General features: G+C 40.5%; 2 protein-coding genes across 4 annotated transcripts; one reads left to right on the top strand and one right to left on the bottom strand.

Annotated features, from left to right (window-relative positions):
* Window positions 1-6,579: 6,579 nt before the first annotated feature.
* On the bottom strand, window positions 6,580-14,019 carry htr1aa (5-hydroxytryptamine (serotonin) receptor 1A a). Its single transcript, XM_015605282.3, has 2 exons — window positions 13,877-14,019; window positions 6,580-10,858 (listed from the first exon to the last, which is right to left on the bottom strand). The coding sequence occupies exon 2, from the start codon at window positions 9,907-9,909 to the stop codon at window positions 8,350-8,352; it is 1,560 nt and encodes a 519-aa protein (XP_015460768.3). The 5' UTR covers window positions 9,910-10,858; window positions 13,877-14,019; the 3' UTR covers window positions 6,580-8,349.
* On the top strand, window positions 13,709-27,443 carry rnf180a (ring finger protein 180a). 3 transcript variants are annotated; one of them, XM_022670443.2, is made up of 6 exons: window positions 13,970-14,058; window positions 14,280-14,330; window positions 16,875-17,459; window positions 24,550-24,787; window positions 25,247-25,372; window positions 25,538-27,443. In XM_022670443.2, exons 3-6 carry the CDS (start codon window positions 16,875-16,877, stop codon window positions 25,738-25,740), a joined length of 1,152 nt encoding a protein of 383 aa, XP_022526164.2. In that variant the 5' UTR covers window positions 13,970-14,058; window positions 14,280-14,330; the 3' UTR covers window positions 25,741-27,443. The 3 variants fall into 3 exon arrangements, with proteins under 3 accessions (XP_022526163.2, XP_022526162.2, XP_022526164.2); XM_022670442.2 differs by lacking the exon at window positions 14,280-14,330 and having other exon boundaries at window positions 13,709-14,058; window positions 25,247-25,415; window positions 25,538-25,735; XM_022670441.2 differs by lacking the exon at window positions 14,280-14,330 and having other exon boundaries at window positions 13,716-14,058.
* The last annotated feature ends 401 nt before the right edge of the window (window positions 27,444-27,844 follow it).

The raw sequence follows: 27,844 nt of genomic DNA, 5'->3' as shown, positions 1-27,844 counted from the left end.
AAATGAGAAAAAGGGAGAATGAGAGAGACAAGAAAAAGAGAGACAAGCAGATGCAACTATGTAGCACAGCAACTAGACTCATGCTCAAAACATGTACAAAATGTGGCAAACGAACAGTATTTATATGTTTATATCGTTGTTGTCCACTGAAAAACAATTATCTCCATTTTTGTCGATTTTTGGTTTGCTAAATAATTTGAACAGACAAACGCTCCTTTACACTCTGCCAAGATTTCCTGATGAACGGACCAATAGAAATACTTCAAAATGACCTGAAATAAACTCTTTTTACATTGACTTCTACTGAAAGTTTAGAAGGTTTTGTTTTTCTCCTGTAAAGTAGCTATTTTGGAGATACTTGTTTTTCATTGGACAGCAACATACATGCCTTTATCAATGTAACAAAAACAAACTAACTTTACACTTTAAGCTAGTGTATTTGGTTGCTTAGCAACCATGCTAGCTAACTCAGTAGGCTAAAGTATGATGTGTAGCTGCTTGTGTGTTGAAATGTAGTTAACAGTTAGCTTAGCTGAGCTCAGCTGATCTTGTAAATACACGGACAGTACTGTTTCTGGAGAGCCTATTGAGCTGCACAGAGCTAGAGCTGCTGATAAGGGAGCTGTGTCTGACTCTAAAATAGTCATTGAATGAAGTCACTTTTGTAGGTAAAATTAGGTGCATATTAGGTAGGTATTAGATAGACAGATTAGTACAATAAATTAAAGCAGCTTTCCTGACATCGATTCACACATAATAATGTATAGTGTTTAATATCATGAGAGCTGCACATGAAAAACTGAGAGTAATAAATTGTCAGAAATAATACCATCAGACAGCAGCTGTTCTAAATGTTGCAGTGATAGGTAATAATTGATGAATCCAACTGTAGAATTATTTCATGGAACACTGACATAAACAGAGACCACAGAGAGAGAGAGAGAAAGAGAGAGAGAGAGAGAGAGAGTAATAGCAGAGAGAAGGAAAGAACTAAAGGGGTGGTGAAGTGTAATTGATCCTGAGCTCAGAGCTGATATTTCATATTGATCTCTCGTTAACAACATTTTACACACAGCTCAGCTTTCAGCCCTCACACTTACACACCTAACCTGTGTGTGTGTGTGTGTGTGGTTGAATACTTCCATTATTTATCCCTCTGTTTATAAGATTAGCCAAATTGTGAGACACTCATATTTCCCACAAATAAATTCAGACAGATCCTGCAGGGATGTTTAGCGTGGGACTGGTTCTGGTGGGAAATGTGAATAATGGGTGGGTTTCAGCCTGATTCCTGCAGGTCTCTGAAGGTTTCTGGAGGTGGAGATGGAGGTGGAGGTGTTCAGTGTCTCTAACAGAGTTACTTATGGGGTTTCTGACTCCGTATGGGTGTAAAAGTGTGAAATCTAGCACCAGACTGCCGGCTCCAGGCTGAGTTACAGAGTTTAATCACGTTACAGCTGGAGATCTGTGGCTGCACTGCATTACACACACACACACACACACTGAAAACTAGGCTATAGAGTATTGGCCCTGTGATATCAACACTTTGTTGCCTGCCAGTCAAATTTATATATTTATTACAAAATTCTACAGTTAACAAATAAATTAATTTTTTTCTCTCTCTCTTTATATATATACACGTCAACATGAGAGACAGCATTACTTTAACTGCCTATTCTACAAATATTTTTTCCCTAAACATAATGACAGATAGAGAGAGAGACAGAGAGAGAGAGAGAGGGCGAGAGAGCGGCCACATGCGAGAGAGAGAGAGAGGGAGGAAGGGAGTCTCCTATAGGCTGTACTGTGTATTCTGCATGCATTTATGTGAACCGAACCGTGACCCCCCTACCGAGATGATTTGCAAAGAATACACCTACCGTTACATCCCTACTCTCCTCCGATACATGTGAAGACAGCTACTGCCTCTTTTGAACTGCTGCTGATGCAGCATTACCGAGTAGCATCACAGCACGTTCTGAGAAAAGGGCAGGGACTCGGTTCCGATACATCAGCTCACAGATGCCTTGTGCTGATCAGCATCACCCTTTTAAAGTGATAAGGGGAGAGACTGCCACCTACCCACCCAGAGAGAGCAAGGCCAGTTGTGCTCTCTCAGGGTTCTGGCAGCTGATGGCAAGCTGCATAAACAGGATTCAAACCAGAGATCTCCAGATCATAGTGGAAGTACTTTAGACCACTGGAACACTCAGCAGTTGCTCTATTAAATGACAGGGTGCAGATCTGGTGATTTCTGATTAAGATTTTTTGATTAACTATGAAATTGATGGTGTCATCTAGCCACTTGCACAAGCTCAATCAAGTTTGTTGATAGGACATTGAATGACCAGAATGACTATATTTTATCTTAATACAATTTTAGATAGTTTTATAAATTTGTAAGTAAGGTAACGTTTTTGGCATCGACATTAGCAGATCCTGCCCAGTTTGGAAGGCAGACGGGTGGAGTTTACCCCTTGGGCAAATGGCAGGGCCTTCCTCGTGGGGGTGTAAAGAAAAGAAGGGGAAAATGCAACGTTTTAACTAGAAGCAGTAAAATAAAATGAAGAGTGATGTCTTATGAGAGCAGTTGAAAGCTGTTGATTGGTTAAGAGGTAACATAACGTATAGTGTCTCCTGGTAGAACTTTTACAAGCTTTCATGTCTGTACTACCTCTCTCTATTTTTATCTAGGCTGCAATAGCAAGGCCTGCTGGAGCCACTTCCTGTATGAATTTAATCTTTTGACTGATTTTGACTCATGAATTCATGTCAATGGCTCAAAATAAAGACCCAAAATGCTACGCAAATGTTGGTCATGTCTAAGCATCGATGTTTCTTTTGTTTCTCTGCTGGATCTGAACAGTATGTTGCCCATTACAGAGAACGGAAATCTGTTTGTGGTTTATCCACTTATCCCACCCACTTCCTATTCTCCAGTCCTAGTTCCACAACTCGGGTTGCCAGATATGGAGCACAACAGCAATCAAGCACTGCATGTTGCAGTCCTGGAAGCGAGCAAAGGAACCAGATCAGCAAAATCAGCATAAAACGCTACCCAACCTAACAACCTGGAGTAAAATGTGAAAAAATATAGGCAATTTGTTTGATAGACGAAGACAGCTAAGAGCCCAGAGGGACTACAAGACAGATGTTGGGCAAATTTTCCCCAGAACAGGTAAGCGCTACGCTTCAGCAAATGTTTGCTAACCCTATGTAATCTGTCCTAACCAGTAGTAAGGATGGACACTTTTAAGTCATTTTAATATTCTAGTGTTTGCATTCATTCTCAGGTGTTTCACGTATAGCTGGAATATAAAGGCAGTGGGAATTTGTGATAAGTAAAGTGATCCAGACTATCGATGGCTAATGCCAGTGTTGTGCCGAACTCAGCAACCCCGCCAGGAAAAGCACCCCCTCTCGGAGCGTATTTCTAACTAAAGTTAAAACACTTTTACCAAGAAGATTGTGCGTACGCGCTGCTGAGAGGTGGTGCTTTTCATGGCGCGGATACAGATTTTAGTATTACTATATTGCCAAGTTCAGCACCCCCATCAGGAAAAACACTGCAGTTAACATGACTATTTTTCATTATTTTTTTAGGAGTCAGCGTAGCTTAGAAAAGCATCTTGGGTATTCTCATTTTCTAAACAAAATAGTTAAAGTCAAGAAGACATACGTATGCGCTCCAGAGAGAGGGTGCTTTTCCTGGCAGGGGTGCTGAATTCAGCACAACACCACCATAATACAATATGCTACAACTGCTACTAGTCAGACAGACCACAGCTTTTTATTAGCTCTACTGCACAATACTTTATATTCACTCAAGTTATGTCTATAAATGTGATTAAACACTGCGTCCTAACGATTGTGAGCTCATCTGAGCTCATTTGTGTAGGTTCAGTGTCCTAACCTGACAACCTGTGTGAGCTACGCATTTGCAGAAAAGGGCTTCCAATCCTTTAGCCTTTAGACACACAAACACACACACACACACACAAACACACACACACACACAAACAATGAGAACAAGACAAAACAGATAACATCATTTTATTCATGTATTTATTAATTAAACATGTATTCATGCATGTTTGAGCTGTGTGATCTGTTCATTACTGATTTATGAAAAACAAACATTAGGCAGCAGTTCACCACAAAATATCATCTTTCAGCAAGTTAAATCATCTTTAATCTGACCTAAAGATCCAGTCATTCTTATAATAAGAGTGTTTTAAGAATATTATGAGATTATTCAACAGTACTGTTAGTACATAACAAATGTTTAAGGTAAAATGACAACAAAATGCCAAAATTGCATGAGGACATGACTGTCATGAAGTATTACCTCAGGGGATGCCTTAACTTAACTGAGGTGTTATCTTGTGAGTAATACTAAACCCTGGTTAGTGTGCTTCTGGCACGTTGATGTGAATTAATGTAGTTAAGAGTGAGGCCTGATAGTGGGCGCCAGACAGATGGCACACTTACATTTCTGAAGTTGTGTGGGCATTTAACCTTATTAATAATCCACAGTGTATCATGTTCACATATGTATTATGAACGGAACAAATCATAGAAGGTATTATCACCCACAGTGGACAGTGCTGTCAGTGGTAATGATTGTGACCAGCGCTGTCTGGCTAGACTTGTCCATGTGGACAGACAAACAACTTTGGCAGAAGGTTATACATTTGGCATTAATGTGTATGTTATAATGTAATAATACATTTAAAATGTCTACAGTTATGTGAAATTGTCAGAGAATATTCTTAAAACATCTTAAAATGAGAAACTTTTGCTCTTTAGAACAGATTGAAGATAGATTTCATTTGCTAAAAGATGAAGTTGTGTTGAAGCATTCACTTATGAAGGTGGGAGGAGTTTAGCTTTAATGTGAATGTGTGTGTGTGTGTGTCAATGCTTCATGGCTGAGAGAACACTGCTTAAACTGAAACTGAAGGAACTAAAATCTGTTGGCTGCACGGACAAGAAACAAACCAACCATCCTAAACATTCCTAACCCCAACGAACTCCACCAAACACCAGCATTCCACTCGCTTCCAGTGATTCTTCAGAACCAGAGCACTGATCAGATAAACACAAACAGCCTAATGCTCGCTTTTGTCCTCAGAACGGTCAGGGAAATCTAATCAAAGCTGACGAATTGAATTAACTGTAATGAGGAGAGAACATTCTAGACTCTCACAGCAGTCAAACACAGTTATGGCTCACCAGCCAAGTGTTTATTCATGTTTATTCATATTTGTCTGGTTGGTTTACTCTGGCCTGGTGAACTGTGTTTAGAAATGAGCCTGATCAAATTCAGTGTGAATGAAGTTATAAATCTAGAGCAGGGTGAAAGGCGAGACCATTCTGGAACAATCCATTCTAGTACATTTTTGACAGAGGATGTTCTAGAACAGTGCACAGAGTGCAAAATAATTTAGGGCTTGCATAATGGGAAGGATTGCTCCAGAACATTGAATGTGAAGAATTTATGTTTGCTGGTCTCTGTAAGTATTTTCTTTGGTGTCTCTCAGAGTTTATAGGTGTTTGTTGGTGGCCTGTCAGTGTTAATCAGTGTATCCTACTGTAAGTAAGAGTTCTTTGTGTTTGTTGGTGTCTGCCGGTGTTTATAGGTTTCTGTCTATGTTTGTTGGTGTCTCAGTGTTTGTTTGTGTCTGTGAGTGTTTATAAGTATTTGTTGGTGTATGTTGACGGTTATAGGTGTCTGTGTGTATAAGTATTTGGTGTTGTATGTCTGTTTATTCGTGTTTGTTTGTGTACGTCTGCATTTATAGGTGTTTGTAGGTGTGTCAATGTGTATTGGTGTTGTGTCTGACAAGGTTTGCTCAGGTGTTTGTTGTGACTGTCGGTATTAGCATCTTCATCTGTGTCTATCAGTGTTTATAGATGTTGGCAGTGTCTATCAGCCTTTATAGTGTTGGTATCTATCAGTGTTAATAGTGTTGGTGTCTAACAGGGTTTGTTTAGGTGTTTGTCGGGGCTTGTGGGTTTTGATGGCGTTTCTTAGTATCTTCATTGGTGTCTATCAGTGTTTATAGATGTTGGCAGTGTCTATCAGCCTTTATAGTGTTGGTATCTATTAGTGTTAATAGTGTTGGTGTCTAACAGGGTTTGTTTAGGTGTTTGTCGGGAACTGTTGGTATTTGATGGCATTTCTTAGTATCTTCATTGGTGTCTATTGGTGTTTATAGGTGTTGCTGGTGTCAATTAGTGTTTATAGTGTAGGTGTCTTTCAGTGGCTATAAATGTTGTTGGTGTCTATCAGTATTTGTTGGTGTCTATGGGTGTTTATAGGTGTTTGCTGATGTCTGTCAGTATCTTCCAGTGTGTTTACTAGTGCCTGTCAGTGGTGCTGTTTGTTAGTATTTGATAATGTATTTTTTTGCTTTGATTTTGTTTATGTGTATTGGTGTCTGTCATTGTTTGTTGGTATTTTTTGTTTTTTATGTTTTGTTGATTGATGTCAGCGGTTGTTGGTGTTTGTGTTGATCATGATGATTGGCATCTATCTTTCTAAGCTGGTGTTTATTGGTCTCTATGTCAATGTTAATATTAATTGCTGTCTGTTGTTGTTTTTGGGTGTCTTTCGATGATTAGTTGGTGTTTGTTAATGTCTGTTGGGTAAGTATTCTCTAGGCTCTCTAGTGTTCTCAATATAAAATAGGATACACATCATTCTGCCATGAATGTGAAGTTGTGTTTTAGTGTCTGAATGTTTAATCTCCAGTCAATGCAGCACTCTGTCTGTCTGCCTTTTTTGTCTGTCTGTCTGTCTGTCTGTCTGTAATGAGTGTTATAACAGCACTAACACGGATACAGAGTGTAAACATGATTTTAACAGTTTATTCTGTAACTCTTCTGTCATATTTGAATTGGAACTTATCTTACCCTGATCACACACACACACAAACACACGCACAATCAAGGCCACACTCAAACACACACACACACACACACAGATCTGTTTTGTAGTTACGCTCGTCTGACCCCTACAGGACCTGAGAGAGACCAGAATTTCTGAACCTCTTTTACAGCGCTGTGGCAAAGGAGAATGTAGAGCCATACACTCACACATGCATACACACACGCATGCACGCACACACACATGTTAATCACAGATATTGATCCAGGTACACCATCATCAATCAAAGAAATTAAATAAGTTTCAGTCCGTCTGTCCGTACGATCAGTGTGTGTGTGTGTGTGTGTGTGTCTCTAACACTCCACAGACACACTCCTCATAATCCCACAGCAGCTTCAGCACAGGACACAGAAAGACCTGCAGTTTCTACTGACCAAACGCGTCCAATAAAGGGAGAGGAGCGGAGTGATAATGACCAAAGTCCATTACTGACCATCAGTGACCGCAAACACACTCAGCCAAGTCCAGCTTCTTCCTCTTTTTCATCATCATCCTCATATCCACAGCCAGCTCTATGACCTCTAATTAATAAAGATAATCAATAACTGTGATTCGTTATTAGGTCATTTCAAAAAATATATTCAGATTAATCAATAACTCCAGATTAACCCAGAACTAACTGTTTGATATGTTCTTTAATTTACAATTGATCAATTCTATTTTCAGACTTAATAACAGATATCAATTATAAATATTATAATTTAAATAACCAATTACTGATTAATTAACCCCCCACACTTTACTCATTGCTACATTGCTACATATCTCATATCTCAGATTTGTTAATAACTGTAAATAACACTGTCCCGCTGCATGGGTTAACTCTGCAAATTAATTAATCAGCATATTCTCTCTCATATTTATCCGACACTATAAATGATAACTCATCTTATTCAATGAATGACTCTGATTAATCAACAATTCACATAAATTGATTACTCTGCTTCATCAGTCTTGCTGAATGACTGAATACTTTAAGAACCAGAAACTCCGTACATCAAGTACATCTGATCTGATCACCAAATTAAAATCTGGTTAACTGATAACTTTTTGTTAGCTCAGATTAATTCATGATTCAGTTAAGTATAGTTAAGTAATAATTTAGATTGATACCAGATCAATTACCCTGGTTAACCAATAATTCTATGTATGTTTTACAATAAAATATCAGATTGAGTATCAGAGAGCACTGATTAATCAATAACTGGTCATTCTGATCAATTTATAACACAAATTGGTAACTGACTAATTAACAAGTTCATTTGTTAGTTGTTGTTTTTTTTTTTTACATTTTTATAAATATTCCAGATTAATCCATACCTATGATTAATCAGTGATTTAGGTTCATTGGTAGCTGATGAATCAACACCCTCAGGTTGATCAATACCTCTGATCAGTCACTGTCTGCTGAACCTGCACCTGAGCATTTTCCTGAAAGCGTTCTGGAAGTCCCTGTTAAAGTATGCGTAGATGACGGGGTTCAGCAGGGAGTTGGCGTATCCCAGCCAGTTAATGACGGCGCCCAGCCAGGGGGGCATGGGGCAGCTGGAGCCGCAGAAGGGCAGCACCAGTGCCACAATGAAGAAGGGCAGCCAGCATAGGATGAAGGTGCCCATGATGATGCCCAGCGTCTTCACTGTCCGCCGCTCTCGGGCCAGCGCCCTCCGCCGGGCATCGCCACAACCTCCGCCTCTGCTTCCACCTCCGCCTTCAGCCTGAGGCTGGTTGGGCAGTGCCAGGTGAAGCTTGGATCCTCCACGCCCTCCTGAGTCCTGTAAGAGTTCAGTGCCCTCTTCGGTGCCTGCTTCCGTTCCGTTGGCACACATGGGTGAAGTAACAGGAGACACAGTGAAGCACAACTGTGTTCGAGACCCATCGTTGTTCATCTTCAGCTCTGCACCAGTCTCTGTGTCCTCTGGACTGCCCAAACTGATGCCCTCTGGAGTGCCGACCCTGGTGACCTCTGGACTGCCTAAGCTGGTACTATCTGGAGTACTCGCCCTGGTGCCGTCTGGAGTGTCAATTCTTGGGTCATCAGGACTGCTCACTCTGTTGACGTCTGGTGTGCCTGTCACTGAGGTGCATGGCGCTCGGTTTACTGGTGACACAGCAACGCACAGGTGTGTACAAGACCCTTCCTTCTCATTCTTTTTCATCTTCAGCTTCAGCCTGGTGCTTGTCCCAGTTCCGTTGGTGCATGGGGCTCCATTCCCCGTCAAACCTGTGCCCTTCCTGTCCTTCTCCTTCTCCTTCATCTTCATCTTGTCAGTGTTCTTCTTGGCACTCCGGCGGATGCGGAAGCGTGCAGCCCGGAAAATCCGGCCGTACAGCACCAGCATGAGTGCCAGCGGGATGTAGAACGCCCCAAACGTGGAGAAGATGGTGTAGCCCGGATCCTGGCTGATGGTGCACTCCAATGGGTTGGCACGATCTTCTGGAGTCCTCCATCCCAGCATGGGTGGAATGGAGATGGAGAAGCCGACAAGCCATGTCAGGCTAATCAGTGTGGCAGCACGGCACAGTGTCCTGCGGGTCATGTAGGCCACCGGGTCAGTGATGGCCCAGTACCGGTCCAGGGCAATGGCGCACAGGTGCAGGATGGACGAGGTGCAGCACAGCACATCCAGGGCGATGAACAGGTCGCAGGCCACCTGGCCAAGGGTCCAACGCTGGAGCACCTGGTACAGCGCCGCCATAGGCAGCACCAGAACCGACACCAGTAGATCCGTCACCGCCAAGGAGCCGATCAAGTAGTTGTTGATGGTCTGCAGGGAGCGCTCGAGGGCGATGGCCGCGATCACACATGCATTGCCCACAATGGACATGAGGATCAGCGCACCAAGCAGGAGAGATGTCAGAACCTCCCAGACGCCAAAAGCGGAACTGGAACTGGAACCAGAACCGGAACTGGAGTTGGACCAGTTGCCAGCCTGGAAGTCCGTGCTGTTGATCTCCATGTGGTCAGTCTGGCTGCGTCCAAAACCACATACTATTGTATACTATACACTTCACTGTACGGGACTATACTATACTTCACTACACTACACTCCAGTGCACTAATGTGTGTACTCCAAATTTAGCAGTAGTGTCCTATACAGCAGTTTGGGGATGAACTCTCTTCTCCATGTGCCGTGTCCCTTGCCGTCCCTGTGTGCGGCTCTTCCGGCTCATCACCACAGCTCTGCAGGTGCTGATAGTCTTATAAGAGCCCGTGCGTCACTGACCGATGCCCGTGCGCAACAGCAGCAGCAGCAGCCGCACAAGGAGAGAGAGAGAGAGAGTCTGAGAGCGCGTGAGGAGCACTTTACAACACTGCTGCGAGTCTGAGAGCGCGAGCGCATGTGAACGCTGCTGAGGCTCGCGCTCCCTCAGAGAGAGAGGGAGGGAGCTTGAGTGGAATTTATTGGAGAAGGCGGTGATGATGTCACTGGCTCTAAACTAATTTCTGTAAGTGTGTGTGTGTGTGTGTGATGTACAGATGTTCAGTCATAAAGGAGGGTGTTAAATGTTTATTACAGTATAAAGTACAATAATATATCATCAGGTTACATCAATTCACAGAATTTTCATTTTTACTGACCTGTTGATTTATATAAATGTTTTATATATTGTATTATTACAATATACTGCGTGTAGATGTTTACTGTAATACTGTATTCACTAATGTTTTCTTTGTTGTCTTCAAGTGTCTCACTGATGGCAAATTAAATATTATTATTATAAGCAACAACAACAGCTTGATAGTTTTGAAAAAAATGTGTGTGTGTGTGTGTGTGTGCATGTGTTTGTGTGTGTGTATGTGTGTAAGAGGGAGAGAGAGAGGGAGAGAGTATAGGTGTGCATTTCAGCACCATGGACAGCACCTCTTTGCTGCCTCCTGCTGGTCAGCCTGGTGGACTACTCTATCTGTTTTGAGATGAGGACAGTGTGGAGGGACAGATAAACAGACAAACAGATATGCAGTCAGATATACAGATAGACAGACAGACAGAAATATACAGTATGAGGGACAGACAGACAGTGACATTAATAAACAGATAGGCAGCCTTACATACAGCTCGGGAAAAAAATTAAGAGACCACTTTAGCTTCTGATATAAACTACGGATGACATTTCTCTTGCATAGCTTTTATACCTCAAATGATGCAAATTAAACAAGTTCATATTCAAGACGTTTTATGAGTTCAGAAATCAATATTTGATGGAATAACCCTGGTTTTTCACAGTTTTCATAATTTATGAAATTATAATTAACTTTATGGCACTCCTGGTGCAAACATTCTTGATTTGATGGCTTGTGATCATCCATCTTCCTCTTAATTATAATCCAGAGGTTTTCAATTTGGTAAAATCAAAGAAACTCATAATTTTTAAGCAGTCTCTTATTTTTTCCAGAGCTGTACGCACTAAATAAGGTAATGTCTGTCTCACATTTCTCAATACATTAAACAAAAAGTACATCTTTCCTATTGGCTTCTGGCAACAGTTCTGTGCATAATGCACGTATCCGCACGGTGTGTAGTCTAGCCTACAAGAGCTTTCTTCCACTGGATATTTCGTAATATTTTATATAATGGTGGACTGCCTGGCCATTGTGTCGTAGACAATAAGAGCGAGTTCTGATTTTCTTAACTGCTGAAGTACAGTAATTGGAAACTGTGCAGGACTATTCTAACCATCTATAGGGGAAAAAAGCTAACAGAGGAGAAGCAGGGCCTTTTTATATTTTATTATTAAATCTTGAATGACTCAAATTAAGTATAGACATAGATGAAGACTATTGGTTACTTTTAGGTGTATTAACTAAATACCAAAGAGAAGATGTGTCAGTAACACTACAAATTTACGCAAATAAATTATGTCAGGAGCAAATAGGAAAGATGTACTTCTTGTGTGATATACTAAGCAATGTTAATTACTAGATAGACAGACAGACAGACAGACAGATAGACATACAGGTACACAGACACACAAAGAGACAAGAATAATAGAGAACAGATTTCCAGCTTCTCAGTTCCTCACAGCACTTAAGAAAACAGCAGTAAACCAAGAGAGAGAGCCGAGAGTTACGTCTGCATTAATAATCCACTGCTGAATGCTGCGCCTCATTTGCATACAGAAGAAAAACAGAAGAATATACCGCCCCGCTGGCGCTGACCCGGACGAGAGAGAGCGGATACGACAGAATTACAGATTTATCACAGAGCTAATAATTAATCAGACATAAGGGGTCAGAGAGCAGCAGCCGCTGGACCGTGATGGCACACGCACCCAATCTCACACTTTATCACTTCCATTCACTCCTGTTCTCTCCCATTCACTACTGCTGACTATGTTAAAGGTTCGATATTCCTTTAATCAAGGCCTTTCACCTCCAATTCTCCCACTGCCTTTATTAAAGAACTTGTATCTGACCTTTTTGAAGGATGTATAAAAAACACGTTTTAAGGAAATATTCTTAAAAAAATATTAGCAAGGAGTTGCTTTGCTTTTCTGGTCACAGAAACAATTCAAGCCAAAAGCCACTGTTTACGATCATTACCACCCACTGTGCTGTCTACTGTGGGTGGTAATGCCATTTACACAAAATTAATCTTTTTTTCTGGCATAAATTAACCCTCACTCAGCATTAGTGTGTTGTCTTGTCCACTAGAGATACCTTCTGGCTATACAGTTATATTTTACATAATGGTTGATTGTCTTGCCACGGTGTAGTAGGCCATAAGAGCAAGTTACCATTGTCTTTACTGCAAAGTTTGATTAAATGCTGACTGAGAACTGCAATGATGTAACTCGCACTACAAGGCGCACTTAAAATCCTTTAATTCCCCCAAAAATCGACAGTGTGCCTTACGTATGAATATTTCCAGTCAGGTTGTAAAGAGCAGTAAAGCCACTTCGCTGAAGTACAGCATTTTACAGGAGTTTCAGTTTAGTTCTCCAGCACCGGGGCTGGAGTAGCATTAGCATTAGCTGCTAACCACTATTTCCCGGTTCAGAGGTGAGTATAATTGAATTCTACCCTGGCTAGCACTGTTGGAGCAGCAGTAGCATTACCCGCTAACCACACTAAGAGCTCTTTAGCTGTTCAGAGGGGAGTATTTTGGATTGTATCCTGCACATTTACTGTGTTAAAACAAGCTACGTGGGACGAACCACTAGCTAATATCACCCTGGCTTACCGGCACATTCATTGTAGCGCTGTCGGGTGGCATTAGCCTCTAACCGCTAGCGGTTAGATGCTAATGCTAATGCTCCAGCCTTTGTGCTGGAGAAATATGGGAATCTGAGCTTATTGTAAATAAACGGAAGCCCTTTACTCACCCAAATAAAGGAGTGGAATTCAGGAGAGAAATCTGTATAGATTAACATCCAACACTCTTTTGACTTTAAAAGAAGATCTTTCATTAATTAAAGTTTTGTTTATTTAGCTTAGCTTTACTTTACCCAGCTACGAGAACTGCTGAATTCGAATTCCTTATAGTGTCTCTTAAAATTCGTCTTATAATCCAGTACGCCTTATGTAAGAAAATAGACCAGAAAATAGATGTTCATTGATAGTGTACCCTATAATCCGGTGCGCCTTATAGTGCGAAAAATATGATAATCTCATGTAACGAGATAATAAGCAAAAAGAGCATACTTTAAATTGATGGAGCCTGTATTAAAGAAACACTGAATAATCCTAATAAAAGGTTTTCTAGTCTGAAAATCACTGCTGACCGGTTCCCCCACCGTGCTAGACATTTCCACAGCTGAGGCTGAAAAGGAGGCTCTGGTCATTTCACCTAGCGCTCCGTGGTTCTACGCACAATAAGGGCATTGTGGTTATAAAGGCCTCAGGAACAATCAGGCCGCTGAACTTTCTGTACAGAGGGGCTCCTGCTGGGGGCCAGACTTTGTCAACATTGCAAAATAGCTCACCTCTCTGACCGCCGCTGCGGACAATGAGCTGGAATGATCCGCGGCGGCGGACTGGTGACCGGCCGCTCTCTGCTGGGGGCCCAGAACCCAGACTCGGGCTGCTGACTGGGCTGGACAGAAGCTCTGCTGAGGAGCTGAATCTGGAGGCTGGGGTTCTTCGCCTCCACCCGGACTCAGAGACTGTGAGTACACCACCTCTCACTGGAGACTTCTTTGAGATCTGACCTGTAAAAACGAGGCCAGAAAAAAACATCAAATAATTGATGAGGGGTAAAAGATACTCACAGAGATCATAAATATAAAGAAACAGTGAGGTTTGTGAGGTTCTTGTATGTATGGGTTATATATATATTTTTTTATAAAAACACAAGAGTGTACAGAAATGACTGGTTGTTCTCCACAGAGGGTGGTTTCAAAAGGGGCGCACAAACCTTTGCAGACCACTGGGTGAGGGGTAAGTGTAGAGAAAAGAAGTGACAACATTGATTACCAAAACAAACACATACTCAAAACCTGATTTAGCTGATTACAATGACTGTTGTCTTTTTGTCTGATTTAGAACTGATTCTAAACTATTTTTACTGATTTTAAATATTTTCAGTCAGTAGCTTTACCAGCTTAGAACACCTGACAGAACATGTCCTAGATCATTCTCTAAGCTCATCAGGAGCGGCTTTTACTGAGCAAGCATTCCATGATGGAGGATATTCAGAGGTTAGGTGTGTAAGTGTGAGGGCTGAAAGCTTGAGCTGTGTGTGAAATGTGGTTAACGGGAGATCAATATGAAATATCAGCCCTCGGCTCAGGATCAATTACACTTCACCACCCATTCAGTTCTTTGGCGTCTCTCTGTTATATATAATCTCTCTATTATATGAATAGTCACAATATGAATAGTAGGAGGATGTAGGATGGGAAGAGTGAAGAAAGGAGTAGAAGTAGTTAGGAAGTAGGAGGAGAAGAGGTAAGAGTATAAATAGCATTAGCAGTGATTAAGAGTAATAATAGGAATAGTAGTAGGATTACTGGTGGTAGAAGTAGTAGTATTAAATAAGTAAGAGTAATGGTAGTAGTATAAGTTGTAGCAGCAGGTGTAGTATTATAAGCTGTAGTAGGAGTAGTAGGTGGTAGAAAAGTAATAATAGGAATAGTAATAAAAAGAGGAGGTGGCGAAAAAGTAATAACAGAAGAAAGTGGCAGCTGATAAAATAGAAGTCATATGACTACTACTACTAGAAGGTATTGTAGTAATAATAGTAGTAATAGTGGAAGTAGGAGTTGTAGTAGTTGTAAGATTGGTGGTAGAAAAGATAGAAAAATGGTAGTGGAAGTAATCATACTACAGGGTTCTTGCACCATTTTAAAAGTCAAATTTAATGCTTTTTAGGACCTCAATAATTATAATTTAAGACCCAAAAATGTAGTCATAATTTCTCTGGCAACCTTTGTTCTTTTCCCAACTAATTAGTTCTCTCCCTAGTAAAGTTAGCCAGCTTGATGCTAATGTTAGCTAGCTCTCTGGTAATGTTAGCTAGCCCTCCACTAACCTTAGTTCTCTCCACAGTAACGTTAGCTAACTTGCCACTAAATTAGTTCTCTCTCTGGTAACGTTAGCTACCTTTCCGCTAATGTTAGCAAGCTCTCCGTTAACATTAGTTTTCTCTCCGGTAACATTAGGTAGCTCGCTGCTAATGTTAGCGAGCACTCCGCTAATCTTAGTTCTCTCACAGGTAATGTTATCTAACTTGCCACTAATGTTAATATGTGCTTTCCCACCTAAAGCAAATTTTCAGTAAATTTAAGACAATTTAAGACCTTAATAACCCAGCTTTTAATTTAAGATATTTTAAGACTTTTTAAGGACAAGCGGGAACCCTGTACTCATAGCAGTGGTGGTAGTATGTGTAGTAGTTAAAGAAGTATTAGTAGTAGAAGTAGTATAATTTGTAGTAGTAGTAGTGTGAGTTATAGCAGCGTGCTAAGTAGTTGCTAAGTTGTAGTAGCAGTAGTAGGATGTAAAATTTGTAGATTTGTAGTAGCAGTAGTAGTTGTAGGATAAGTAGTAGAAGTAGTAAGAAAAACATTAATGGTAGTAATCATAGAAGTACTAGTAGTAGGAGTAGACGTATTAGTAAATCAAGTAGTAGAAGAAGGAATGGAAATAAGAGTTATAGCCAAATTAATGGTTGTATGAGTTGTAGTAAGACTAGTATTAGAGGTATAAATTGCAGCAATGGAAACAGTAGTAGAAAGAGAGTAGTAAGTTACTAATAGGGATAACAGAATTTATTAGAGTAATTAATGTATTAGTAGAAGGAAGAGTGGTAGTAAATGGTAACAGGAGTTGTATAAGTAGTTAGAGGGGCATTGCCTGGGTATGTTAAGTTTCGGGGCTCAGCCCAGTTAATTATATTCCCTACTAGCCCACCGCGCTCTGCAAAACCGGCAAGCTGATTGGCTGTTTCTCTTGAAAGGCGGAACTTTATCCTTGTGCTGGCTCCGTGATTGGCGTTAAGAGATTTTTCATTCACACACGCTCAGTGGCCTGTCTCCTCATTACTAATACAGCTAAGCTGAGGGAAACGATTCAAGGCTGCTGAAAAATTATTCGGGGCTAAAGCCTCAGAAGCCCAGGCCAGGCAAACCCTGAGTAATAATAGTAAATGTTGTAGAAGTAGGCGTTGCAGGAGTACATGAAGTAGTAGGAGTAGTAGTAATAGGAGTTGTGGTAATAAAATTAATAATAGTAAAAGAGTTTGTAGTGGAAGTAGTATTAGGTGGAGTAGAAGCAGTAGTTGGAATAGTAAGAGAAGCAGAATTAAGAGTAGTTGCAGTAGTACTAGTGTTAAAAATAGGGAATGTCGTGAATCAGAGTAGTATTATTAGTAGATGTTACAATCTGCTCTGTATTTTTTGCATATTTTTATCTTATCTATCACTTGAGAATGAAGACACTGTTCTGGTTTACTAAGCTGAGTGTTTAACTGTGTTTGGTTAGATGTCTGGACGCACTGCTGAAGCTCTGTGTCTGGAGGTCAGGAGACCTCAGAGGCCTGCCAGCACTGCGGCCCACAGGAAGGCCTTCAGTCTGGACTACGGGAGCCGGCAGCGGGGTTGTCCAGCAGGGCGCTGGGGTCCTTCATCAGCTGGAGTGGACATGGATGTGCTGCAGCCAGATAGAGAGGATTCCTTTTTATCTTCCTCAGACTCTGGGAGGAACTCCCCAGTGCCGGTCCATAGACCCCAGGATTCAGAACCTGCTGGGCTAGATGCCAACAGGAGCACTGAGGTGTCTCACCTTGACGTCAGACCTGGAGGCTCATTCCATCCTCCAACCCCCAGCAGCTCTGAGCAGGAACAGGAGGTGCTGGGCAGTCCATCAAGATCCAACCTGGCACTACCAGGATCTAATCTGGCACTTGCAGGGTCCAGCCTGGCATTATCAGGCTCCGGCCTGGCACTGGTGCCCCCTGCAGGAGAGCGGCGGCTTAGCAAGAGGGAGATGAACCGTGTGAAGAGCTTGAGGAGGAGGCAGAGGAGGAGAGAACGCTGGAGACTGAGAGAGGTTCAGGACAATGCCCAGGTGAGATAAATGATAGACGAGGTCAAGTGTTATTAATATCGATACCAAGATAGGTCAGAGTACAAATACTATCAAGACCAAGAGAAGGCAAAAATACAGACACTTTTAATCACACATTGAGTCCAAGTACAAATTCTGTTGAAATCGCAATTGAGTCGGAGTGGAAATACTATTTACACCAGGTTGAATCCAACTACAAATTCTATTGAGACTAAGATGAGTCCGCATACAAATACTTTTAAGACCAAACTAATCAGAGTAAACATAGGACCAAGACCAACTTCACACAGCTCTGGAGAAAATTAAGAGACCACTTCAGTTTCTGAATCAGTTTCTCTGATTTTGCTATTTATAGGTATTTGTTTGAGTAAAATAAACATTGTTGTTTTATTCTATAAACTACGGACAACATTTCTTGCACATTCCAAATAAAAATAGTAATTTAGAGCATTTATTTGCAGAACGGATACAGAGCTTTCAGACCTCAAATAACGCAAATAAAACTTCATAAAAAAAAAAAAAAAGTTTATATATAAGTTTTAGGATTTCAGAAATCAATATTTGTTGGAATATCCCTGTTTTTTTATTGCATTTTTCATGCATCTTGGCATGTTCTCCTTCACTTGTCTTAAACACTGCTTTTGGATAACTTACTGCTATTCCTGGTGCAAAAAATTAAGCAGTTCAGTTTGGTTTGATGGCTTCTGCTCATCCATCTTCCTCTTGATTATATTCCAGAGGTTTTCAATTTGTTGAAATCAAAGAAACTCAGGACAAGCCCAAATGTGTGTATACTATCAAGACCAAGACCGATCGGAATACAAAACTACTGAAGCCAAAAGTGCAAATGCTAATGAGTTGGAGCACAAATACCATTGAGATCAAGACAGGTCTGAGTAGCAATACTGCTGAGACCAACATGAGTCCAAGCACTCTTATTGAGATAAGAATGAGTCCAAATACAAATACTACAGAGACCATGAAGAGTACAATTACAAATACTATTGATACCAAAACAAGTAAAACTATGAATTAGGGGTGTGCCATATCATGTTGTATAATAATATTATAATACTGCCAAAATTTTTGAATATTGTGAACGATATTATACTGAAATACTGAATATTATACTGAATACTGAAATATTGTGCCACCCACTCCTAATTATCACATCAGGGTACTACTTTTTTGCTGTTTTTAGCAAAATAGAAATTCACACTGTTCTCATTTCCCATTATATATCTACTAGAGACAGATTATATCTGTCCGGTATCATTTATTTTACTTTAATCCTGGATATATGGAGATATTTTATTTTAATTTTGTTGCAGTAGTGTATTCTTGATTTTTTTTTTAATTCAGTTTTGTCATATCGCAAAGAGTATTGTATCGCGAAAATACCATAAAATATTGTGATATTATTCTAGGGCCATATCGCCCATATAACTTTAAGAAGCCCAAGTACAAATACTAAGGAAACCAAAACAAGTCTGAGAACAACTACTTTCAAGTTTAAACGAGTCTGAGTACACATACTGTTGAGACCAAAACACATCTGAAAGTGTCCAATACAAAAACTACTGAGACCAAGAGGAGTATTAGTCAAATACTATTAAGACCAAGATGAGTTAATATGGTGCTGTACGTTTAACAGTTAAACACTGCACTGTTTTTTGCTGCTTCACTGCAGTAAAGATCAGGCATTTTGCAGAAATGAAGGTCTAGAGTTCTGGAGCTGCTGAAGGACGGTGAATGTGGGTTTGGTTCTGAGTGTTTAAGTGCTGTGGGTTTGTTTCTGAGTGTGTGAGTGTTGAGCTCTAATTGCTGCATCTCCCCAGACTCTCTAACACACTTCAGAAGCTTTGAGGATGGAAGCTCTTCTGTAGCTCTTAAACGTAGCAGAAACCTCAGAGAAACACATCAGACCTCCCAATTACTGCCTTTAAACCCGATTAGCCTTCTTCTAAAGTCTGCATTATTGATGCTGAAACACACACACACACACACACACACACAATCTCACATCACTTTACTATCACACTGTCTAAAACACATATACACACCTCACTAAGAAGGAGCTGTTGGAACTGAATGAAACTACATTATATGTCTACAATTTTAAAATCACTATGTTGAGAGGACTCTTGCCTGGATGCAAGATGAGATACTGTTTGGACATACAGTCCAATTAAATTAAATCAATTAATTACATTCTATTTCTATAGTGCTTTTTACAACAAAAGTTGTCACAAAGCAGCTTTAGGAAGAAAAACAGGTCCACATCTCTTATGAGCATCACTACAGAGATGCCAATTACAGTGGTCACACAGTGGCAAGGAAAAATCCCTTACATTAAGAGGAAGAAACCTTGGAAGGAACCAAGACTCAGAACATACAGGCATTTAGACATACAGGTTCCTACAGCACACTTACCCACAAATATTGCAGTTGGGCCTGTAGATTGTGAACAACTATAGATCACTGAAGCTGGCATGTCAGCTGGTCTCATTAATGCTCAATTGGTGATAAATCTGGTGACTGGGCAGGCCAAGAAAGTGTTACAATCTGGTAAAGACATTCCCTGGCAACCCTTGCTCTGTGTGGATGCATTATCCTCCAAAATAAATGGCAGTTGGAAGCCCTGCCATGAGAGGCCACAGGTACACTACTCAAAAGTAGTCTCTAATCGCACTTTTCCACCCTTCATTCTCTTTTCTGACGATATCTGCGTTCTTATTATTTTTTGTCAATAAGTGTTTTCAACAGCAAGACTAAGTTATTTTGTTCTAATTAAAGATCTCAGGTTCCAGATATCTGCAAATAAAAGCGATAAGATAAGATATATTTATTCTTCCCCAATGGATTTTTTTTCATTTGACTTTACATAGAAACATCTGGCTGCAATGTTTAAAAAATACATACATTTGCACACAACACTCTATACATCAATTTGCAACCATGAGATGTATTGCACAGACCCTATGCCTTAATATTTAAAAGCTTTCTAGAATCAGCTGGGAACTTTGAGACAACTTTGAGACAACACACCAATATAGTATGTTCTGAAAAAGAACGAAACCTTCAGAAAATACATAAAAAATACAAAAAAATGTTAGTTGATGACAGAAATACTGTGAGAGCAATTAGTAGTAGCAATATTTTACTATCAATACTACTGCTATTAATAATAGTTAAATATCATTATTTAATTAGAACATTTTAATGAATGTATGCATTGCTGTAGTTTGCCACATGTTTGTTTGTTCATTTATTTATTTAAAGCCTTGAATTCATACAGAAAGAAAAAGCCAGTTTAGAAATGCCAGCAGAGGGCACCCATTGCATTACTGATCCTGTTAGGAACTGAACACACTAGGCTCGCATGAAAAGCTCTTCAAATGTTATTTAAACAATTATTATTACTTATACATTATTATTTATATAAAAAGCTCCTCATAACAGGTCAGCTGGACTTTAGGTTCACTGTGATGTTAATGAAGCAGGTTCCTGGTCCCAGTGTTAATGTTGTTAGGTTACTCATACTGAGAGTCGGATTTAAGGTGGAACAGATCAGTCGTTCCAGTGAGAAGCTGCAGGATAAGACGCTAACCTCAGTGCTGTGTGAAGTCTGCTGATTTTGAGTCTGGAAGCTTCTTCAGGGCTGATTTGGCAGATGTTGGAAAGTGGTGTGGTCAGGCTGCTCTCTCTCAGGTCCTCGTGGTTGGTGAATCAATGGGGTGGTGTTGTGAATGGGCAGCGTGATTAGGCCTGGGCAGAGGGCTCTTCAGAGCTGGGTGTTTCGGTGGGTGGATGCTTTACAGTGGATTAGAATGACCCTGAGCGGCGTTACAGCACTTCCTGAAACGGACGTTGTTGTTTCATGATTAAAGCGATAGTTTGGAGACCAGGGGCCGGTGTTCTGTCGATTTTATGCTAACCCGTGAAAACCTGCTACCATGGAGTAACGCTGCCTGATTAACACAGAACATAGTTAGGGTAAGTCAAAAGCGTCATATTTAACATGCTTTCAGCAGAAGTAACGTTATAAGTAGGATATTTAAATGTCCTAAATCACTTAGGGTAAGAACAAATTAAACTGAATTTTAAAATATAAAGTTTAAATGTAACATCTAAATCGCTGTGTACACTTCTGAAACACTTTAAGCCAATAATTACAGCAAGGTACACTTGTGAAACGCTCAGAGAAAAACAGAATTGTCAAGAAAAAAGACACCAAAACACAAAGTTCTGGCTAAAAAACGGCTAAGTAACACATATCGCTGGGTAGCACAAGTTGACAGAACACCGGCAGCACCAGTTGTTCGTAAGTTCAAAATAAGGCTTGTTGTTTACTATATTCAGATTTTATGCATTACTAAGTCAAAAGGGGTTTTGCCACACAAACCAGTAACTATATATGTAGAAGCTACTCATAGTTTACACCTAAACCTAAGACGTTGTTACTAAACCTATATATATATATATATATATATATATATATATATATATATATATATATATATATATATAATTGATATATTGGTAAAATATATAGTAATAATAACGATAATAATACATCTCGTATTTAATCATTATGCACACATGCTGTTAAGGCCGTTTATATTTGTAAAAATAAGTTATAAAAACATCTGTGCTGATTGGCAACCCACTGTTTACATCCTGTGCTGCTAGCTTTCAGCTCCGCGCGCCGCCAGAGTTCTCTGGTGTAAAATGTGGGCGTGGTCCACAAACCGGAAACAGAACACATCTTTTTTGTGACGCTTGAACGCCCCTTCCTTTGGCCTCTCATGTCACAGGTTCGCTGGTTCCAGAACAGCAAGATAGTGGGGCCAGAAAGGCACTGGATTTTCTAGCAAAAGAAACTGTGATTTTGCGGTGGAAAAGCACAGAACAGTTCTGGAACTTGGCAGAAGCACCGGCACCTTGCCGCTGGAAAAGCACCCCTACTGACCACTGTAGCAGGGCTCATGCTCACAGATGCCGCCAATCAGGCAGGTGATGTGCATCACCTGGGCGTGGCATAAGCTCCAAACTAGTATCAGAGAAGTTTTGGCATAATCACATAATCAGCTCTGCTGCTCTTCCACAAATGAATGTTCCATACAAACATGGCACCATGGCTTTCCAACGCTTTAAGATTTATTCCCAAGAAGCATTGTTTCCACAAAAAAATAATCTACAAATGACAAATTTACTTACTTTTTGTGCTATGAGTAGAAGTTTCCATTGCATTCTAGCTCTTTAGCTCCAGTTACTTTAGCTGAATTAGACCCATAGCTCCGGTGCTATTTTAAGCATATAAGCGTGCTTTATTTGTTAGCCACATTAGCATTAAAGTGTACAATCACTTTACTTTTTCTCAAAGTTTCATTATTGTTTCAGTAGGGTCAGAGAGGCACTTAAGGAAGGGTCGCTATTTAAAGCTAGTTTTTGTGTGTGTGTGTGTGTGTGTGTGTGAAAGTGTATGTGTGGTGATAATAACACAGCGGCGCTCCCTGCAGGCTGGAGAGTGTATGAGGGTGGTAATTACACTGGGACCCCCTGAGCGCCCCTGAGCCCCCCGAGGGACACAGAAACCCCTCAACACTCACACAATACACACTGAACTTCTCTCCTCACCCCAGTCGCTTTCAGAGGAGCTCTGTGTTCTGTTTTCTCTCACACACCCATGAGCCAAAACTTTATGGGCATCATGAATATGATTGTTATACTGTTTTTTCTCCATGAACTACCAAAACAGCTCTGTCTACTAAAGTCTGAAGATGGTAGTGTTTTTACCAAAATGTTCCAGCAGATCCTTAATGCTGCCTTCAAGTTTCAATTGTGTATACTTATGACTTTCGGGTTAAGAAATACTATGTGATTTCTGTTTAAGTGGTTTTGGTTGGAAACAACATAAATACCCTGGGAAATTACTTCTGTTTTCATTTACTATATTTACAATTGCTGCAAACATACAGAGATGAGCAATAACTAAGTGATATTTTTTATCCTGTAACCCATAACCAATTCAAAATACAGTTCTAGCATTTTTTTTATTGACACGCTGTTTCCCACTTAGTAATATTTGTGTTGCCTTTATTTGCACTTATATTGTTAATACGATATTTCTGATGTGACTTAAAGCTAGGTGTAAAAGGTGCTGAATACCACAGTCCCAAGCAAGGGACCAAAATTTTATCCAACCACCAAAAGAGAGGGTCTCAGATCACCTAAATCATAGTCCGGTTTGTTTGCAGAGCAGAATTTTTTTTTTTTCAAAAGATTTGGACTTTCAGACCAGTTACAGGAAGGTGAGGCATGATTGTGTCATACAGCAGTTTGCTAGTATTGTCCCACGCCCTTGACTGGACAGAGAAGAAGAAGAGAGGGAGGGAGAAATGAAAGAAGGAGGAAGATGGGGAGGAGGTGGATGAGAGGTTGTTCAACACGCAGGTAGAAAGTGACGGTTTACATAGGTAGGAGAGTGGGAGGAGTGAGGGTGTGGATCAATCTCCCAAAATTATGTTATATACATAACTCCACTATAAGTGCAAACTTACCCTTGCTATATCTGCTGTAGCTGTGGAGTAATTCATAAATAGAAATAAAAGGAGTCTGAGTCTAATCTATTACACTAATTTTGCTGTGTGATGTGTGAACGAGCAACTGAAAAGGCAACTCGCCAAACTGACAACAGTCTACCGATAAATCAGTGTAAAGTAGAGAGAAGCAGCTCATTTAATTATGAATGATGACTTTAGTTCACTCACTAAACTGCAGTGTGAAACCTAATCTAACCAGACCAAATATAATCAGTGTAGAATCAACCAAAAACTTGGTTCGGACTCCACACTTTCAGGTACAGAGACGTAGAAATAGAAAACATTTTTGATGTATATGGTATGTACAAGAATATGAAATAAGAGAAAAAATTTGCTTCAGTATCAATATTGAACCAACAAAAACTTTACTAATGGCTGATTATGATTAAAAAAGTTATTTCCTTCACAGAGCTTCTGCTGGGACAAACAGCTGAGAAACAGAACTCACAGCACCTCTCTCTCTTTCTCTCTCTCTCTCCCTGTAGAGCTCCATAGTGAACCCATCCAGCAGCAGTGATGAGGATGATGAGGAGTGTTCCGGTAGGGACAGGGAGGGGTGTATCTGTGCAGTGTGTCTGGACGTGTATTTCTGTCCCTACATGTGTCACCCCTGTAACCATGTCTTTTGTGAGCCGTGTCTGCGGACCCTCGCCAAAAACTGTCCCGCCAACACCCCCTGCCCGCTGTGCAGGACCACCATCACACACGTCTTCTTCCAGAAAGGTCAGAAACACTAAAGCCATCCAGCAACACACTTCACCTCACTGGCAATGATCAGTTTATTTTACAATGTTACACATTTCCATAGTTACACTATAACCATTTCCATACATGATTCATGACTACCCTACATCATACCAAATACACATTTCCATGGTTAAATGTAATGTTTTTCATTGGTTATCCCACATCTATTTTCCTGGTTATTTTCCATTATTATGGCTCATCCATTTATATGTTTATGCTTCACTTTACTGTTTGACTCAGAAGACATTAGCATACCTAGTGTTTGATCAAATTATTGAGACTAGTTGATTTTAAAACCAAAGTCATGCTGTTTGCCAACAGCAGGCAGAGTCAGAGGGAGCACAATTGGCCACTCTGGTTGGGTAAATAGTTCTCATTCAATGTAAAACATATATTTGATTTTCTTTTTCATTCATTTCTGTGATTTTTCTGCAGAGCTGAACCACACCGCCCGAACTTTCTTCCCGAAGGAATATTTGATCAGGAAGCAGAACTTCCAGAAGGCCAGCTGTGCTAAATGGCCACTACCTAGCTGCAGAAAGCTCTTCCGCATTTTTGGAGGTAACACTCAAAACCAACTCAGGAGTGATGATTTACACAAACAGTAAGCATCATGCTAATTGGAAGGCTATATGTACATTCCAATTTAGTAGTTACATCAGCCTGCAGCACCATAGCCAATTTCAGACACCAACCCCGTCTCAGCTGATCAACTCTGTGTTTCAGGTTTTCAGAGACAGAGCAGTCCAATCGCTCGGCGGCAGTTCCCTCACGGTGGATACCGTCTGGATGCGCTGGACTTTGAGGACGATTCACGCGGCTGGAGGTTCGACATGGACATGGTGATCATCTACATCTATTCCGTTAACTGGGTCATCGGCTTCATCATCTTCATCTTCCTCTGCTACTGCTTCTTCCCCTCTCTGTGAGGACAGACTAGGGTAGACTGGGAGAGACAAAGAGAGACTGGGACAGACTGAGAGAAACTGAAGGAGACAGAGAAGCAGGGACAGACTAGGAGAGACTGGAAGAAACAGAAGAAATCCAATTGACTGGGACAGACTAGAGCATGGAACAAATTGAGACAGTCTCGGAGAACGGAAAAACGGAAGAAGACTGATTTACTGGGACAGACTGGGATAAATGGAAAAAGACAGCTTGACTTGGACACACTAGAAGAGACAGAGAGATAGAGACAGACTGGAAGAATTAAAGAAGACAGATTGACTGGGACAGACTAAAGAAGACAGAGAGATAGGAACAGACTGGGAGAAATGGAAGAAGACAGATTGACTGGGACAAAAGAGAGGAGACAGAGAGATAGGAACAGACTGGAAAAAAACAGAAGAAGACAGATTGACTGGAATAGACTAGAGAAGACAGAAAGATATGGACAGACTTGGAAAAATGGAAGAAGACAGATTGACTGGGACAGACTTGGAAAAACGGAAGAGGACAGATAGACTGGGACAGACTACAGAAGACAGAGAGATAGGGACAGACTGGGAGAAACAGAAGAAGGCAAATGCACTAGGACAGACTAAAGAAGACAGAGAAATAGGGACAGACTGGAAGAAACGGAAGGAGACAGTGAGACTGGCGGAAACTGGAAGAGAAAGAGAGACAGGGGTAGACTGGGAGAGTCTGGGACAGACTGGGAGAACCAGGGACAGATTGAGAGCGAGTCCCAGTCAAGAGTCCGAGAGCCAGCTGATTTAAAAAAAGGATCAAAACACATCTGTATACAGAACCAGATAAACTTTTGAGATTACAAAGTGCAGAACATGACATTTTTATCAAGGGAAACCATTTTGATTACACTCTAAATTTGTAATATACATTAAAATGACAAGTATCCTGGGAAAGTCTCATGACTTTTGATATATCCTATTTAACCTAAAGAACACTATACTGGCCTGTGGGATATTGTAGGTATGTGGGGCCTCTTGCATTGAAAGTGGATGTGATTTCTGCCAGAGTCTCTTGTATTTTTCCCATGGACAGTGCTAACCAGAAGTCACTGGTCACAATCATTACGGCCCACTGTGCTGTCCACTGTGGGTAGTAATGACGTGGTAATTATGTATTCCCAGAACACACACTCTGTGGCTCTGTGGATCAAGGAATGTTAAATGTCCACACAACTTCAAAAATGGAATGTCAAATCTACTATCAGGCCTCACTCTATTTTTTTTTTTAAATCACCTTGCAATAAGCACATTGGCCAGTGTTCAACCTTACTCACAAGATAACACCTGATAATTATACAGGTGTGGTAGAATAATATGCATTATAGTAATGTTGCATATTACTCAGAATGATAAATATTACACATTTAGAGATTCCTTTCCTGGCTTTCTAAACAAGGACTCATGGAAACACACTGTATTATACTGAAGATTAATAAAAAAATAATAAAAAACTTACAGAGTCCTGTGCTGATGATGATCAGCAACATCTAAATTAAAAGGTCATTTTTGAACCAAAATATTGCAGTTGATTCCAGCTTATGTTTTTTTCTGCAGAAAATAGAGAACCTGTACTATTCCCAACAAACACTCTACTGACCAAACCTGTTGTCAGAACATTTGCACAAACCCTTCTATATTTAATAATAAACAGTTTCCATTCATGTATGTGTGAATTGTTTTGTTTTAAATAATAAATAAAAACAAAAAACTATGCTTTATACTTTAAACCCATCAACAAGTACTGAGTAAGACAACTCAGTAACTAGAATCTTCTGCCGGAACAATTTTGAGAAGTAGCGAAACTTTATCGTCAATACTCATGAATACAGAACAACACACCTACAATGCTACAGTGCAGTTCCATGTAGTAAAGGTGTAGCATACTTATAACAGCGCCACCATCCGTCAGCCCTGCAGCCACTCCCCCAATTCCAGAGAGATGTTGCCATAGTAAAAGAATACATTACACAGTTGCCATATTGGACACATTTGCTGGTACATTCATATGTGTGTGTGTGTGTGTGTGTGTGTGTGTGTTGGACCAACAGACGCAGTCTCCACT

This window comes from Astyanax mexicanus, chromosome 12 (assembly GCF_023375975.1).
Source record: "Astyanax mexicanus isolate ESR-SI-001 chromosome 12, AstMex3_surface, whole genome shotgun sequence".
NCBI classification, from domain to species: domain Eukaryota; kingdom Metazoa; phylum Chordata; class Actinopteri; order Characiformes; family Acestrorhamphidae; genus Astyanax; species Astyanax mexicanus.
This window is presented reverse-complemented; position numbering and strand designations above follow the sequence as displayed.